Source organism: Passer montanus, unplaced genomic scaffold, assembly GCF_014805655.1.
Source record: "Passer montanus isolate IOZ18808 unplaced genomic scaffold, ASM1480565v1 scaffold190, whole genome shotgun sequence".
Classification (NCBI taxonomy): domain Eukaryota; kingdom Metazoa; phylum Chordata; class Aves; order Passeriformes; family Passeridae; genus Passer; species Passer montanus.
Genome location: NW_024366481.1, coordinates 44,046 through 62,072, shown reverse-complemented (window position 1 = coordinate 62,072; position 18,027 = coordinate 44,046). Strand labels below are relative to the sequence as shown.

The 18,027-nt window shown below is 37.5% G+C and overlaps 1 protein-coding gene across 1 annotated transcript in view; it reads left to right on the top strand.

Annotated features, from left to right (window-relative positions):
• The window catches only part of LOC120500897 (3'-5' RNA helicase YTHDC2-like), a 41,355-nt gene that overhangs the window by 1,681 nt on the left and 21,647 nt on the right, over positions 1–18,027 (top strand). Inside the window, exons 3-12 of the mRNA XM_039706393.1 lie at positions 134–327; positions 1,881–2,080; positions 2,691–2,857; positions 5,342–5,444; positions 6,698–6,854; positions 9,539–9,646; positions 10,733–10,881; positions 11,280–11,415; positions 11,764–11,890; positions 15,990–16,055. Coding sequence (XP_039562327.1) covers positions 134–327; positions 1,881–2,080; positions 2,691–2,857; positions 5,342–5,444; positions 6,698–6,854; positions 9,539–9,646; positions 10,733–10,881; positions 11,280–11,415; positions 11,764–11,890; positions 15,990–16,055 — 1,407 coding nt within the window. The remainder of the gene's footprint in view (positions 1–133; positions 328–1,880; positions 2,081–2,690; positions 2,858–5,341; positions 5,445–6,697; positions 6,855–9,538; positions 9,647–10,732; positions 10,882–11,279; positions 11,416–11,763; positions 11,891–15,989; positions 16,056–18,027) is intronic.

The following is an 18,027-nucleotide window of genomic DNA, read 5'->3' as shown; positions in this document are numbered from 1 at the left end:
AAAAGCTTCTCACTGTGATTTCTGGTTTTTTTTTTCAAAGATTTTGTGTAAAGTCTCATACCTGGACAGATAAAAATTAACCTAGAGTAGGTTCCTTATTCCTAAAATATGTTTTCTTTTCCCCCCCTCACAGAAAAGGAGCCAATCGATACCTGACTGTGAGGAAGAAGGATGTATCAGAGGGACATGCAGTCATGACTTGTGACTTGGCTCTCCGAACGAAGCATGCTGTTCGGAGTCTAATTCAGAGCTTTCCTGTCACAAATAAGGAACGCACAGAACTCCTGCCGAGGACAGAGAGAGGACATGCCTGTGCTGTTGAATCTGGTATGTTCAGTGTGTCTTCTGATTTGGACTTGTCCATCAACACAGCTTGAAAAAACCACCTGCAACCCAGTGTCATAACCTCTTTCTGTTCTGTCCCCTCTCACAGCCTAACAGACACGTTTAAACAAACATGACTTTTTCTTTTAAGGTCTTTTATAACTGGTGTTGTGAGGAACTTGGGAAGTCATATCATGCACTTGTGATGTCTACCTTGTGCTGTATTAATTTAGAATCTTTGAGCCAGTTCCAGCCAAAACTTTTTGAAAGCACATTTGTGAAATGTGGCTTCATACAAGTACTGTGAGGTGGGATTGAAGAGTCAGTGTTATCATGATGCTATAAGAACACCCTTATGAGAAAATGAAGTTGTCTATTCTGCTTATAGAAATAAATGCCCTTGATAAAATGAGAAGTTCAGTTTTTATTTTTTCATCTCCACAAAATGGATTTGGTCCTTAAGAGACTAATTTCTTGAATACAGAAGAGTTCACTGAAAGACAAACTTCTGATATAATTGGGTTGTTTTCTTTTTTAAAGCAAGGCTTCATCTAGATTCTTGCTTTACCAACTACAAGTGGAAGAGTTACCCTGTGTTTCTGCATGCAGGGATGGGTGTAGGGGACAGAAAACACTGGTACCAATATGCCTTGTTTAATTGCGTGTTTCTGATACATGGTATCTGTTCTTTTAATGTTTCCTTTCCTGTTTTTTTCAATTGTTTCTGTTGTTTAATGGGATTGTTTAATGAACAGAGGAAAGCTATAATAGAAGTACTGAAATGCAATGTCTTAGCAATGTAAGGGATAAGTTAATGAACAGTCTAATATTTGTCTTTATCTGCTTCTCATGAATGTACTTTTAGTTCTACTGATCTCTTAGTCTGTGTTTGTCTTGGTACAGTAGAGCTAGTATATGAATCTATTAATCACAGTTGTCATGTGTATAATTGAGTCTACAGCAAGCTTTTTATTATTGTGGAAAATAATTAGCAAGGAATTACAGAGTAGCACTTCGTCAGAAGATGTGCATGTTTTTGGGCTACTTATGCACTGCTTTCTAACACATCACACTGCTGTGTAGGGTCCAGGACTCTTGATGAAGCATGCTTGCATTAGTATGATTTCAGGCAAATGTGTGGAATAGCTTAAAGGATTAACTCCGTAAGTGTGTATTTCTAGGGAGAACTGCAGGTGTGAAATGTGGGTGCAGATATAAAGGACACCAAAACACACTGGCTGGTTTTCTCTGGTTTAGTTTCTCTTTCTTCTTTTGCTTTTTGTAGTCTTTTTTGACTTGGAGGAATGCTGTGGAAGAGTCTGGTTTTGTTCAAAGTACATATGAAATTAATAACTGTTTTGAAAAATACCTATTTCAAGCACCGCAGGAGGACATGTTGCTATAAATATGACTCTAAATGTGTGATAGGTTTGTCAGTTTACCCACAGGGATGCATAAAAAGTCAGCAACATTAATTTTTAAGTACAATTTTTGAGCCGTGTTTTAGTGACCTTCCTCTATATCTGTATAAATAAACTTTTAACTTCTCTTCACAGAAAACAAAGAAGTAAACAAGACAAGTGGTCGACTTAATGATGGTATCCCCCAGGTCCCAGTGAAAAGAGGGGAATCAGAGTTTGATTCCTTCAGGCAGTCACTACCAGTTCTTGAAAAACAGGAAGAAATTGTGCAAATAATAAAAGACAATAAAATTGTTTTGATTATAGGGGAGACTGGATCAGGAAAAACTACGCAAGTATGTTTCTTCAGTGAAATAAAAAAGATAACAGTACTTATATTAAACTAATGCCAATTGTGTAACATTTGTGATATGGGATATTTTTATGCTATTTTAAGGCCTTTCTTTTCCTGTATGATTGAAAGTCTTGTGCACCAATTCACTTCCTTGCTTTTGGAACACTAAGCCAGTAGATAGGTACTAAAAGCATAAATTTTTTCTCACAATTTTCTCATAGATACAATTTTTTCATTAAAATAATACAAACTATTGAAGGGAAAGTTACTGTGATATTTGTATAGCCCTTTTTCTTCTAAGGCTATTTCTGTTTTAGTACCCCCAGTAATATATTTTTTTTGTGTTAAAATGAGGGATTATCTGCAGTTTTGGGTTTTTTTTAGATTTGTCTGAAGCAGGAGAGAGACTCTGCAAGTTTTTTTCTTTAAAAAAACCAACTAAATAGGCTATACTTAGAAATTGATTTTCCACTGATTCAGGTGTACTTGCAGTGATAATTGTAATAAAAAGTCTTTTGCAATATGTAATAGTGAGATACAGTTAAATTGTTTCCCTATGCTAACAAAGCTGTGACTTTCTCAAAGAGTAAATTTGAACCACTTCTTTACAGATCCCTCAATTTATCCTTGATGACTGCTACAAGAATGGAACTCCCTGTCGTGTGTTTTGTACTCAGCCAAGACGTTTAGCGGCTGTTGCTGTGGCTGAAAGAGTGGCAGCAGAAAGAAGAGAGAAGATTGGCCAGACAATTGGTTACCAGATCCGGTTAGAAAGCAGGTACTAGTGGTATTTCTTAAGTGTCAGTTGATCTTGTGCTGGTATTGTGAATCTTGTGTACATTTAACTGCAGTATGTTTGGGATGCAGCCCCACAAATTGTAGGTGGGATATGTTATTGCAGATAAGGGATACTCTTAAAGAGTATTAAGAGTAAATAATTTCACTCTTAAGATGAAAAGAATGGCTTTCTTCCTGTGTTTTGCAGTTTCATGTAGTAGGTTGTCTTATAGAACTGAATTTCAAGTGCTTTCTATTGATTTCTTCTGCGGAGTGTATGCATGTAAAATCCTTGTGTGATTTTCAGATCAAGTCTACATTTTCTATTTTTTTTTCCCCTCTCTACTTTTAACATATGTGGATCCAAAAGTTCTGCAAGCTTTGAAGGTAGGTGTGAAGACCAGCATGCTGTAACAAATGTTATGTAGTGTGATTTGATAGAAGTCATAAAAAGAAAACCAACAAATTTGGAAAGTGACTGATGAAGCTGAGCATTATTTATCAGTCTTTTTTGGGCTAAATTTACTCTGCTTCAGCTTTTGTGTTTTAAGACGTGAAGTGATGTCAAAGTAGAGATTTCAATATCACTTTATTAATTTGTCTGTAAAGCAGAGCATGAATGGTTTGTGTGGGGTTTTTATATCTTTGTACTGCATAGGCAGTGACGTTTCAGGGAAGGGCCAGCAGCTGGCATATGAGTGACCAGAAGATGGGAAAAGGTTGTGTTGCTTGAGTGAACAAAGATAACACATAGCTGATGAAAATGAATGCACTTGAACAGCAAAGCCACAATAAGAATTCAAATGTGTGTATGAAAGCTCACAAGGCTATTAAGAGATTAGAAGAGCTAATGAAGATGTATCACAAATAAGCTGGATGATTAATATATGGAAGTACTATGCTGGCAGAAGAAGAGCAAAGTCAGATCAGAATGGAAGAATTACTGGAGGTGGTGCAGAAAATCCAGCTTGAGAAGAATCCGTACATTTACTCCAGAGAAACACTAAAAGGGGGCGATAACAATATTTTGAGCTGTGGACAAAAAAAAATCTGGAGTGGAGATGTTTAGAGGTGTTTATGGTAACATAGAAGTAAATTTTTTAAAGTTTTTTAAACTGTCTTCTGGAGAAGAGCTGTAGAGTACAGTACAAAGGAACTTTTCAGCTCCTTTAGGATGGCGGTACCAGAGGAAGTAGTGACAATTGCTGTTTTTATTGGGACAGCTAACTTTGCCCCAGGTATAGAGTTGTAGCATTTCAGTATTTTGACCTCCTGAAGAACCAGAGGATCATCAGTTTGCTTTGTGATTTAGTCAGCTGTAATGTATTGTGTCTTCAAGGCAAGGCTTTGGGAGCTGTGGGGAGGCTTCTGTGAGAAGGTGCCAGAAGTCTCTTCCGTGTCTGACAGAGCCGGTGCTAGCCAAAACAGACCTGCCTCTGGCTGAGGCTGAGCCCATCTCTGACGGTGGTAGTGCCTCTGGGACAGTGGGGAATGGGGGAGGAAAGCCTGCAAAACAGAGGCAGCAGTTCAAGAAGAGCTGTGAGAGAATGTGAGAGAAGCAGCTCTGCAGACAGGAAGGTCAGTGCAGGAGGGGAGGAGGTTCTCCAGGTGCCAGGTGCTGCCCATGGTGAAGCAGCTGCGCCCCTGCAGTCCTGGAGGTCCGTGGTGCAGCAGGGATCCCCCTGTGCAGGACTCTCTGTTGGAGCAGGTGGGTGCTTGAAGGAGGCTGTGATCCTCTGGGAAGTCCATGCTGAAACAGACTCCTGGCAGAACCTGTGGCCCCATGGAGGGACCCACACAGAAGCAGGTTTTCTGTCAGAATTGTGATCCTGTGGTGGTCCCACAATGGAGCAAGCTGTTCCTGAAGCATTGCACTCTGTGGAATGGGACCTGAGCTGTAGCAGTTCATGCAGAACTGCAGCCCATGGGAAGGACTCGTATTGCAGAAGCTCATGGAGGACTGTCACCCATGGGAGAGACCCACGTTCTCCTTGTCCTTCTCTTGACCCTGTGAGTCTTTCGTTGTGTTTCTTCTCCCCTACCCACGGAGAGGACAGATAGAGTTGCTTGGGTAGGCACCTGGCATCTAGCCAAGCTCATCCTGCCTTGTGTAGTCAAAACAAAGGCTATATCTAAGCATATGCTGAGGAATTGAAACCTGGTTTTCCACATAGAATTTTCTAGTAAATTGAATGATATGCAGAGTTTCTTCATGGTTCTCTTTTATTTCCTTATTTATTAAAATTTGAATCTTATTTTTTCAGTTAATCCATTGTCCAGAGTTTTGGGGCACAAACACTACAAATTGTTAGGAAATGTCTGGGAAAAGGCATAGTTTAAAAACAAGTAGTGTGACTGAGTCTTTTGGGGAGAGAATTGTAATTCCTCTTCTGGTCAGCAGCTGCTTTAGTTTTTGATCCATGGAAAGCTAGCTGCCTTTATATGGTGCAACCCCCCTGAGCTGTCTCTGTGATGTGTTCCATAGGGTTTCTCCGAAAACACTGGTGACATTCTGCACTAATGACATGCTCCTTCGCACGCTGATGGCAGGAGACAGCACCCTGTCCACCGTGACCCATGTTATTGTGGTGAGCATCCTGTGGTCTTTAATGTGGGGGGGAGCAATATGTATTGCTTTAGAAAATGAGGTCCTCATTTTGTTAAATTTAAATTTGCTGAGCACTTTAGGTGTTTTTGTTTGGTAGAATCTGAATCAATTTTAAAGACTTTCTGAGTCCTGAGAGTAGCATGCATGTTTTGTAGATTTTGGTGTCTTACTGTGTGTTTGTGGTTTTTTTTTTCTGTAAAAATACCTTATGTTCATGCCAGTGATTAGTTGTAGAATTGGAAGGAGTTGAGGAGGACAGAAGTGTAAATTTTTTGAAGTTCCCATTTCCCAGAAAATCCTTAGGAAGGATTTTTTTTTTAAGGATTAATTAATTTTTTTAAGGATTTTCCCAGAAAATCCTTAGGGAGGACTTTTAGTGTGATTGTGTCAGAATTTCTGTTATCATGTATTTGTTTTAGCAATACCAGGTTTTCAGTCCATTTGTTTGCCCAGAGTTTTCAAGATAATGTGGAGTCCAGTTGCTAGCAAATTATTCAGGTGTGTTCCTTTATGATTATGTTAGTATTCCTGTTGTGGAATTTAATAAGGGGAACTAGAATGTTTATGGCAAGATTTAAGTACTGAAGATTAAAAGAAGTCATGGTAGGTTTAGGTGCCTACCTGTTTATCAAAGCATGAAAAAAGCATGACAATGATCTATACATTCTTGATGTCAGCCTACAAACCTTGTATTTGAGCCCTTGTTTCAGTCATTCATTCATAATACAAAACAAAACAAAAGAATGACAAAGGTGATTAATCAGTTATGTGCCTTAATTTGCAGGCTTTGTGTATGACTTGTCTAAGCAATCTGTCTGTTTTTCGGATTATGTGGTGTCATACATTTCTTTAAATGCTCATCAGTGGTGAAGTGAGAATTTATTGAAGTTAGATTTGTAGGATTTGTGGTTTGTTGTGTTTTCTTGAAATTTGACTTCAAATACAAAATTAGAGAGGTTTCAGATACTCACTTTGGCCTCTGAAATTAAGGTGTGTAGAGCTTCAGCATTGCAGTGCACTCAGCTCTGATAAAAACTTTTTGAAGTTTTTTTTTTGCTTATGGATAGCATAAAAAAACCCCTTTTTAAAAAGAAAACCCCGTTACTTAAAAGAGACTTACACATTTTAAGGTCTCTGCCACCAAATCTTTTTTTTTTTTTAAGTTTGTTTTGGCAGAAGTTGTGATCTTGAATCTGTGTGGTTTTTTATCTCTCCTTTTTTCTTCTGTTACAGGATGAAGTGCATGAGAGGGATAGGTTCAGTGACTTCTTGCTAATAAAACTGAGAGATGTGCTGCAAAACCAAAATAATTTAAAACTAATTATTTCTAGTGCTGCTCTAGATGCAAATCTCTTTATTAGGTATTTTGGAAGTTGCCCAGTAATACATAGTAAGTATTTATCTTAACTCTTTAAATGTTAGTATACCTGCCCTGAGATTCACAGATCTTGCTAAGCTGTAGCAAACTGCCGCTCCTCCTGCCAGCTAGCTGATGACAGGAACGGGGTGGGGGGGCCCGAAGATCTGCCCTCGAGCCCCGTTGAATCCCAGGTGCCAGTGTCGGGGCATCATAAAACACAGGGCAGCACACAGGTCCCAGGGTAACTTTATTTGATGGTAAACTTCCCCTTCTTCTGCCTCCCGGGACCCTGGGGGGAGAAACGAGCTTATATGTGGGGGCAGGTCTCAGGGGAGGGTACAATCTTTAACAAATCAGGAGAATTGGGAGTGAAAAACAAGGTGGGAACCACAATGTATAAACCAATAAAAATCCCAAGGGAGGAGAACAGTTTCAGTAAACTGATAAGAGTTTGGAGAAATAGAAACTAGCAACGAACAACAAGAAAAGTGACAAAAATTCTGGGAAAAGGTGGGAACAAAAAGGAAACAGCATAAAGACTCCAAAATCAAACAATAAACCTACTCATAAAACAAAAAAACACACTACAACAGCAAACTATTTTGAGTAAAGGCCCATGATGAATACATTGAGAGTTACAGGAATCCTTATTCTTTGTGTAGTCAGGTTTCTTGTTTCTTAACTATTTTCCTAATTCAGAGTGAAGTGTTTAGTCACTGGGAGTTCTATAAATGCAGGTGTGTCCTGCCCCTCTCCACTGTTAATTGTAGAAGTAGGAAAAGGTTATTGAAGTGCTGTCTTCATGCTGATACAGGACTTGGGAGCTACATGAGTATGACATACATTAATACACTCCAGTAGATTCTTGTTCTTCAGGCCTCATGAGGATTGTTACTGGTTACTGGATAAAACACACACAACTGTACCTGTTCAGTTCAGAAATACAGGCTTAGGCAGATTGGGTTTCATGCTCAAATCACGTGATTCTTTGATTTAAAGAAAATTAGTAGCCATTCATCTAGGTAAATAGTCAGAAAAGGCATCCAGTTTTTCTTGGTTTGTGTTGACTCAGGTATCTGCAGTTAGATTACACTCAAATAAAAAGAAAGCATTATTGCTGTTTTAATTTCATGTGACTGATCTTTAGTAGAGTCAAAATATAAATGTGTCGGAGGTGGGGGTTTTTTGTGGGTTTGGTTTTTTTCCCCCACCTTCCTGGCATGCAGGTTTTCTGCTTGGGTGACGTCCTCTGGCACCTTTCAGTCCTCTCACTTTTTCAACAATAATGTCCAAGTTTAATGTGTTTTGAAAAGTAGCTTTTAAGATAAATGCTTTATTTGACAATCAGGTAGACTCTTTGCATGTCAGCCTTTTTTTACAAAATGTCAAGAGTTTTAGGAAATGTGTGGGATTGCTTACTGGTTTATTTTAGCAAATTCTTGTGAGAAGGAAACATCTTTTTCCCTTTTTTTTGCAGATGGAAGTCTTTATTTCTAGTTCCCAGTTTCATTTCTGCTTAGTAAAATAAGGCTTGCAACTTGTTGAAGACAGGAATCTGGAAATTACACATGAATTCATGTTCTCTGAATATTTTTTGCCTCAGTTGTGATTGTTGTGTGGCTTTCCAGTTGACCCTTTTTGCAGCTTCCTGTTCTTTCACATTGGTATATTTGTGTTGGAAATTCTGATGGCAATCTCTCCAGTTTACCACAGTACTTATGCTGGTTATTTAGCAGGCCAATAGCAATTGAAAAGATTATTTTTCCTTTTTTGTTGTTGTTGTTTTTGTTTTTGGTGGGGTTTTTTTGTGTGTGGTTTTTTTGTTTGTTTGTTTTTGGTTTTTTTTTGTTTGAGAATTTAAGAATTAAAATAAGTGGTTGTTTCTGTTAATGTAATGAACAAGGTTTGATTCTCCTTCAGCAATATGGCTGACAAAATCCTGACCACAGAAACGAACATTTGTAGTTGTAGATTGCTGTAGTACACAGAGTTTGTGATCAGTGTTGGCAGACTTCCTCTGTAACAGCTTCTAAAAGTATGTGAATTGTGGATTGCTCTTTCTGAAGGAAAATCCTGAGTGATATAAAGTCAGCTTAAGGGACAAGAAATCAAAATGTAGAGATTTTAATTCTCCATGCAAAAAGCATTATTTAATGTCCACAGATAAGGTCTAGAAAACAGTCATGTTGAAAAAGAAATCATTAGAATGTAATGGTCACTGGGATGTCTCATCTGTCAAGAAGTACTCAGTAAAGAAAGCTAGCTTTGCTGAATTAATTGAGGACATGGAGATAAGTCTATCTTCTCACATACTTCTCATTAAAAGAAAGTAGTTCAATGCAAAGATGTACTGTCCCCATATTAATTGTTCCCATAACAAATTGGTTAATAATTAATTACATTTTTAATCCAGGTAGCAGGCTTACATGGTGAGTTCTTGTTTGTAACCCTAAGCAAAAATTGCTGGCTTTTTTTTTCTCATTTAAAAAGAATTTGTGCTTAATAACTGTCAATCTTATGAACATCTCTTGCTATAACACTTGATAAAATTGAAGAGGTTGATGAGAAATGAGGTGGCATTTTACATTGGAAATGTTTTGTTTTGTGTAATTTTGAGAAAAATAAACTCCAGTAAAGATAATTTTTAAATAAATAAATGCTGTAAGTGAAGTTAGTGAATATATAATCCTTTATGGATTTTTTTATACTTTTAGTCCAAGGGAGGCCTTTTGAAGTTAAAGAGATGTTTCTGGAGGATATTTTACGAAGCACTGGGTATACAAACAAAGAGATGGTGAAGTACAAAAAAGAGAAGCAGCAAGGTTGGTGGACTTCTTAATTGTAAAGGTTAGGAATGAGAATCATTGATTGATTGAATAAACAATTTACAGGTTTATTTTCTGTTAAAATTTCAAAGTCAGAAGATTAAATGAGATGTGACTAGATGACAGCAGCTATATTTAAGCTCTCAGTATTTACATTGTTGAAATAGTTTATGCAGTTAAAGAAAAAATCACTTTGATTCAGTGATTGCATTCTTTTTGCTTTAAGTTGATGTCATATTTTTTCTAATTATTATGGTGTAGAGTTACATGTAACTGGGGGCTCTACCCACATTTATACTAAAGAAGCATAGGATGCTCTGTACCTTTGGGTGTAAATTAAAGTGCAGCTATTAAAGCAGGCAGGATTTTGTACATCTTGCACAAAATGTAGAAGTTGTTCTCTTTAGTAACATTTTTCCCTGCTTTCTTCAGGCATGGATGTATTTTTTGTAGGTGTTAACACTCTTAAATTAAACATAATTGGTTTCCAGTTGATTAAGTAGATAATACTTCAAAAGTTTTTCTGGCAACTGAAAATAATGATCCCAGTGATTATTTAAATAAATTTTTTAAAAAAATGCAAACCGCAAAGCTATATATATAACCAAAAATCCTAACTGAATATTTATCACAGTGCTCAGCTCTTATCACTGGGGACAGAAAAGTTCGATTAAGACACTGGTGTTTTCTACTGTTTCTTGTGTGCAAAACTAAGTTGTTACATGCTGGGACTGTATCACTTGTCTTCAGCATTCTATTTCTGGAAAAGGATCTGGGCTGAGTTTGTGTGGAAGGTGATTACTTAAGGAAGATCCTTTGAATGCAGTAGTTTGGAATAATGGAGTTTGGGGGGTTAAACACCAAAATGGTAGGTTTTGCCCTGTTCTTATAGCCCTTGTTTGCAGTGGTGCACTTTGGGTACCCTTAAACATGTCATGTATGTTGGACTTGTAGTAGCATTCTATATTAAATAAAAGAGGTTGAATAAGTAAAACTTTGCCCTGCTGTAACTGTCTTCTTCAGTAGAAAACAATGGATAAAAGATGACTCTAAAACTTTCTTGGGGGATATTTTGCATTCTAGAAGAGAAACAGAAGAACACTCTTGCTGAGTGGTGTTCAGCTCAAGAAAACACTAACAAACTAACATCTCGGAGACAAAAATCACTTCCAAGAACAAATGAGGAGTACAAATGGTTGGATGAGGGTGGTGACACAGTATTTAATCAACTGGTAAGTTTCTTCTTTTTTTGGAAGACACATTTATATTTGTGTTGTGTTACTAGCCATTTAAAACCTGTTTTCTAAAGATAGTTCTGTAGAGTCTTTCAGAATATTAATGTATTTTAAAGATTACTTTATTAGGATGAACTGCTCTAGCTGAAGTGTGCTCTTCAGTTATGGTGGTTGTACACAACTTTTCCTCAGATCAAATGGCTTGGCTGCCATTGTGTTGATACTTGCATGTGACAAAATCAGTGCATTAACTGAGTGCTGAGTGCATTAACTGAGTGCTGGAATTCTCTTTGCTGCTGGGAAAAATAACCATTCAAATTATTTGTGGGTAGTGTATGAGAATAAAGACAACTTTTGGGAGAGATTAATCTTTCAATGTTCTTTTCTATATTCAGACTGAAAAAGATGTGAATTGCCTTGAACCATGGATAGTAAAGGAAATGGATTCCTGTCTTTCTGACATCTGGTTGCATAAAGATATTGATGCGTTTACTCAGGTGTTAAATCTCATTTTAACTGAAAATGTCAGTGGTAAGTTTCTTGTTATTACATAAGAAAAAAAGCAACCTCAAATTTATTTAGATCTTTATGGCTACTTTTATTTCCAGTTTCAAACCTTTGCATTCTGATGCCTACTGAAAAAATGGATAGGGCCAGCAGAATTAATGAGTTGTTTAGTTAGTTGTTGTTTTGAAGTATTGACAGAAGTGTGTTTCTAAAACTGTGGAATTCACATGAACTGACTGCAGAGATAAAGTGAGGAAACAAGTTCTCTTTGGGCTGGAATTTGAAATCAATATTTGTACAATATTTAGATGAAGAAATAACATTTCTATTGGGTTTGCTGATTTTTATTTATTTTTTTTTTTCACTTCTCAGTTGATTATAGGCACAGTGAAACTGGTGCAACTGCACTGATGATTTCTTCAGGGAGAGGCTTTTTGAGTCAAGTAGAACAGTTGATCAGTATGGGAGCAAGTATCCACTGCAAATCATCTAATGGCTGGTAAAAACAAACAGAAACCAAAAGATAGATTTATTTGTCAATATAGGAGACAGAAAGAAAATTCTTTAACATCAAACTTAATTTGCTAACTTATCACACTGCTGCAAGAATTATAGATTTTGACAGTCTAAACAGTTTCTAACTCCTGTTAATCATTGTTTTCTCTAATTCTAAATTGAATTCTTAATTATGTGGTCTTGATTATGAGCTGTAAACTTTGTTTCAGTAGGTGTTATTGAAGACACTGGTTAGCAGAACAACTGTAATCTAGTGAATTGGACCAAAATGTTTGGCAGTTCTTATATCAAAAGATCTTTTTGTTTTGTTTTTAAATTTTTTGGAGCATGTAAAAATATCTGTGAATCTGTAAAAACTCAAGTTTTGTGGCCATGAAGTATGTCTTCATATAAACAGGGAAGTACAGTAAATAATTGTAGTATGTAATGATAAGAATTAGAATTCCAGGGGTCTGATACTTGGTGCTGTTATAGGTAAAAATCGATAAAGTCAATTTAATAATTAATAAAAATATTTATTTCATGACCGATATACAATCTCGATAGCCACAATCAAAGGGACAGCGTCAACCCCGGGATCGGTGCTGGTAAATACTGGTCCAAGCTCTATTGCATTGGTTCCCCCTCTGTTCATGAAGGTAGTCTGGTAGAGTCAGTTTTTATACACATTTTCTTGCCTGAGGCAGAGTCTCTTTTCTTTTCAGAGCTTCACGTATTCATGTTGTTTCCTTTCTCTACCTTGAGCTGGACAATGCCACAAAGTTACCGGATTGAGATGGGTGCACCTGATGGCTCTGGTTATCTAGATCAGTATTCCTAGGCTCGGGTATTTCCTGGACCATTCCAGAGAAAGGGCCCATCTCTGCACAGAGCTAGTCCTTTTCGCTTGCTAATTAGATTCTTCTCTTTCTGCTGCCAACTGCAGTTTTGCAACTCTGTGAAGCAACCTCTCCGTCTGTGGCTTTTGTGCTTTTAAGAATATTTATTGCAAACATGACATATTCCCCATAAGCATGAATTATCCCAAAATATTTTAAAAACTTGGGAAGTATTGCAGTTTAAAGGTAAAACGGTGAACTGCATTGTGAGGAGGACAGCTTCTGAAAGACTTGAAATAGCCTAATGTTTTCCAAATGTCTAGGGCATGACTTTTGAGATGACTTAAAGGGTGCTGCAAACAGGCAGGTCTGATCTCTGCACATTGTTGTGGGCTTTTAAAAAGAATGGTACATTCTTTCCCCTCATTTCCTTGTTTGCAGGTACTCCTGTGTAGAACTGGCATTCTTTTGTGGCAAAGAACTGTAGTTATCTAAAAGTCAGATAGCTGTTAACACCTATTCAAGCACTTTCAAATGGGAAGTTGCAGATGCAGCAACAACAGTACTGATAACAATACTGTTTGTACCCAGAAATGGGTACAAAACTCTGATATCAATTGCCTCGCCTGATGTGCTATTCATTTTCATCTTTTGAAGTGAAAAATTAAAATACTTGTGCAACTCTTTCAGGATGGCTGTGGACTGGGCTAGGCGCTTTGGACACACAGAGGTTGTCGCTTCAGGGAGAGGCTTTTTGAGTCAAGTAGAACAGTTGATCAGTATGGGAGCAAGTATCCACTGCAAATCATCTAATGGCTGGTAAAAACAAACAGAAACCAAAAGATAGATTTATTTGTCAATATAGGAGACAGAAAGAAAATTCTTTAACATCAAACTTAATTTGCTAACTTATCACACTGCTGCAAGAATTATAGATTTTGACAGTCTAAACAGTTTCTAACTCCTGTTAATCATTGTTTTCTCTAATTCTAAATTGAATTCTTAATTATGTGGTCTTGATTATGAGCTGTAAACTTTGTTTCAGTAGGTGTTATTGAAGACACTGGTTAGCAGAACAACTGTAATCTAGTGAATTGGACCAAAATGTTTGGCAGTTCTTATATCAAAAGATCTTTCTGTTTTGTTTTTAAATTTTTTGTAGCATGTAAAAATATCTGTGAATCTGTAAAAACTCAAGTTTTGTGGCCATGAAGTATGTCTTCATATAAACAGGGAAGTACAGTAAATAATTGTAGTATGTAATGATAAGAATTAGAATTCCAGGGGTCTGATACTTGGTGCTGTTATAGGTAAAAATCGATAAAGTCAATTTAATAATTAATAAAAATATTTATTTCATGACCGATATACAATCTCGATAGCCACAATCAAAGGGACAGCGTCAACCCCGGGATCGGTGCTGGTAAATACTGGTCCAAGCTCTATTGCATTGGTTCCCCCTCTGTTCATGAAGGTAGTCTGGTAGAGTCAGTTTTTATACACATTTTCTTGCCTGAGGCAGAGTCTCTTTTCTTCTTTTCAGAGCTTCAGGTATTCATGTTGTTTCCTTTCTCTACCTTGAGCTGGACAATGCCACAAAGTTACCGGATTGAGATGGGTGCACCTGATGGCTCTGGTTATCTAGATCAGTATTCCTAGGCTCGGGTATTTCCTGGACTATTCCAGAGAAAGGGCCCATCTCTGGACAGAGCTAGTCCTTTTCGCTTGCTAATTAGATTCTTCTCTTTCTGCTGCCAACTGCAGTTTTGCAACTCTGTGAAGCAACCTCTCCGTCTGTGGCTTTTGTGCTTTTAAGAATATTTATTGCAAACATGACATATTCCCCATAAGCATGAATTATCCCAAAATATTTTAAAAACTTGGGAAGGATTGCAGTTTAAAGGTAAAACGGTGAACTGCATTGTGAGGAGGACAGCTTCTGAAAGACTTGAAATAGCCTAATGTTTTCCAAATGTCTAGGGCATGACTTTTGAGATGACTTAAAGGGTGCTGCAAACAGGCAGGTCTGATCTCTGCACATTGTTGTGGGCTTTTAAAAAGAATGGTACATTCTTTCCCCTCATTTCCTTGTTTGCAGGTACTCCTGTGTAGAACTGGCATTCTTTTGTGGCAAAGAACTGCAGTTATCTAAAAGTCAGATAGCTGTTAACACCTATTCAAGCACTTTCAAATGGGAAGTTGCAGATGCAGCAACAACAGTACTGATAACAATACTGTTTGTACCCAGAAATGGGTACAAAATTCTGATGTCAATTGCCTCGCCTGATGTGCTATTCATTTTCATCTTTTGAAGTGAAAAATTAAAATACTTGTGCAACTCTTTCAGGATGGCTGTGGACTGGGCTAGGCTTGCATTGGTTCCCCCTCTGTTCATGAAGGTAGTCTGGTAGAGTCAGTTTTTATACACATTTTCTTGCCTGAGGCAGAGTCTCTTTTCTTCTTTTCAGAGCTTCAGGTATTCATGTTGTTTCCTTTCTCTACCTTGAGCTGGACAATGCCACAAAGTTACCGGATTGAGATGGGTGCACCTGATGGCTCTGGTTATCTAGATCAGTATTCCTAGGCTCGGGTATTTCCTGGACTATTCCAGAGAAAGGGCCCATCTCTGGACAGAGCTAGTCCTTTTCGCTTGCTAATTAGATTCTTCTCTTTCTGCTGCCAACTGCAGTTTTGCAACTCTGTGAAGCAACCTCTCCGTCTGTGGCTTTTGTGCTTTTAAGAATATTTATTGCAAACATGACATATTCCCCATAAGCATGAATTATCCCAAAATATTTTAAAAACTTGGGAAGGATTGCAGTTTAAAGGTAAAACGGTGAACTGCATTGTGAGGAGGACAGCTTCTGAAAGACTTGAAATAGCCCAAAGTTTTCTAGGGCATGACTTTTGAGATGATTTAAAGGGTGCTGCAAACAGGCAGGTCTGATCTCTGCACATTGTTGTGGGCTTTTAAAAAGAATGGTACATTCTTTCCCCTCATTTCCTTGTTTGCAGGTACTCCTGTGTAGAACTGGCATTCTTTTGTGGCAAAGAACTGTAGTTATCTAAAAGTCAGATAGCTGTTAACACCTATTCAAGCACTTTCAAATGGGAAGTTGCAGATGCAGCAACAACAGTACTGATAACAATACTGTTTGTACCCAGAAATGGGTACAAAATTCTGATGTCAATTGCCTCGCCTGATGTGCTATTCATTTTCATCTTTTGAAGTGAAAAATTAAAATACTTGTGCAACTCTTTCAGGATGGCTGTGGACTGGGCTAGGCGCTTTGGACACACAGAGGTTGTCGATCTGTTGGAATCATACAGGTAAGCTGAAACAGTTTTGCAGAAGGCATTATATAGCATAGTGAAGAGAAATTTGAGGTTTGTGTTCTTTTAATTGGAACAGTTTTTAGCTTTTCGTGCTGTAAAATCTAGACTGAAGAGCAATACCTTTTTTTTAAGACAAGGAATGTTTCAAAAACAAGCTACAAAAAAGTTTGTACTCAGTGTCACATTGTTTATGTTTGCACAACTTGCTAATTCTATACTATGTACCATTTTATTTTCACATACTTGTTTGGAAACAAATCTGTCATGTGTTTTTATCTGTATATTTTTATACGCAATAGACATATTAAAGAAATTTTACAGAAGTAATGTGTACACTAGACCATTAAAGAATGATTGTTTTATTAACTTATTAAATAAATGGGCAGGAGATCTTTCTAGATCTTTCTCCATTTTTTAATGCCTTTATTAAAAATAATCAGCTCAGGTGGGGAGAAATCGACGGGTCTGCAATGCATTTCTCATCTGCATACTAGCTCTGATGCAACTCCCATTCTCCTGGTACCTGCAGGGTCTGGTGTCATTTCCTGGCAAGCATCAGTGGGACAATGATTAATCACCAACAGGTAATTGACGAAGAACTCTTAACAATTAAGCTAACTTAACAACAACTGGTCCAGTCTGTTTTAACTCTGCAACCTTAAAAAAATAGATAACTTTTTATTCCTAACAGTCCCCCCTCTTTTTCTTTGATCAGCCTTAAACTTAAGCTTGCATCAACTTGTAATTTTTGGCTCATTAACATAGACTTTCCTATATCTTCTGTATTTGTTATAAATTTCCTGAACACTTTGGTACTCATATTTACTCAACTTCATTACTTTTTTTGGTTTTTTCAGGTTAATTTCTTTAGAGATACTTAGCTTATTCTGTACAGCAGATGCCACTATTTTAATTAGGCAGGGAAATAAGAAGAACAAACTAACAAGTGTACACACATTGGAGAAGGTTATAGTTTTCCAGCCTCTTTTGAAATTCCATAGTTTATCCCACCAACTGGAATCAAGTGTAGGAGTCCTTTGATTTCTTACATATGCTAGTTTTCTTATTTCGTTTAAGGTGTTTCTAATGACTGCTACAATTAATTTGATTTGATAAATTACTGTTTTGGTTTGGGTGAATTGGTCATTAATATGATTAAGAGCTAATGCGGTCTGATTAGATATTATCTCTAATTCTGCTTGTAGTTTCATAATTTTGTTTAACATATATCGCTTCTTCCGTTTGATTTTTCTTAAATCATCGTATATAGCAACTCTTAAACTTGATCCAGATTCTTTGGGTAATATAAAGACAGCTTGTTTTATAATTCTAATGATGCCACCACTAGACCAGTCTCTTGGCAATTCAGTGGATGTTGTGGTACCATTGATCCAAAACAGGTGTTCAGGAATCTCCTGAAATGTATTAGTTTTTGTCATGCCCTCCCACCACCACTAGACCAGTCTCTTGGCAATTCAGTGGATGCTGTGGTACCATTGACCCAAAACAGGTGTTTAGGGGTTTCCTGAAAGATATCAGTTTTTGTCGTGCCCTCCCAGTATTTAGAAATACCTTTTCCTTTGACCAGATTTACCAGGCTTGCTTTAGTAGTATCATGTTCAAAGCACCACCAGGCCTCTCCTACAGGGTGCTCTCCCAGGAGTGGCTGCCTAAGGGTGGCAGTGTTCTGGGCTATCCAATATATTTTCTCATTCTCTTGATAAATTGGGAGAGGTTAACACAATTACAGTTTAAATTGTTGTGGACTCTCAACAAGGAACTTAGTTCTTCCTCACAGAGGGGTTGGTAGCACTCATTGCACGGCTCTCCAGAGCACCACCAGCAATCAGAGCCATCACTACTACCCTTCCCAAGAGTCCGGGAATGGGTCATCTTGCACAGCCTGGCCTTGCCTCTTGGGGATTTTATTAAGAAGAAGTTTCCAAGCTCTTTAGAGTCTCTTGCT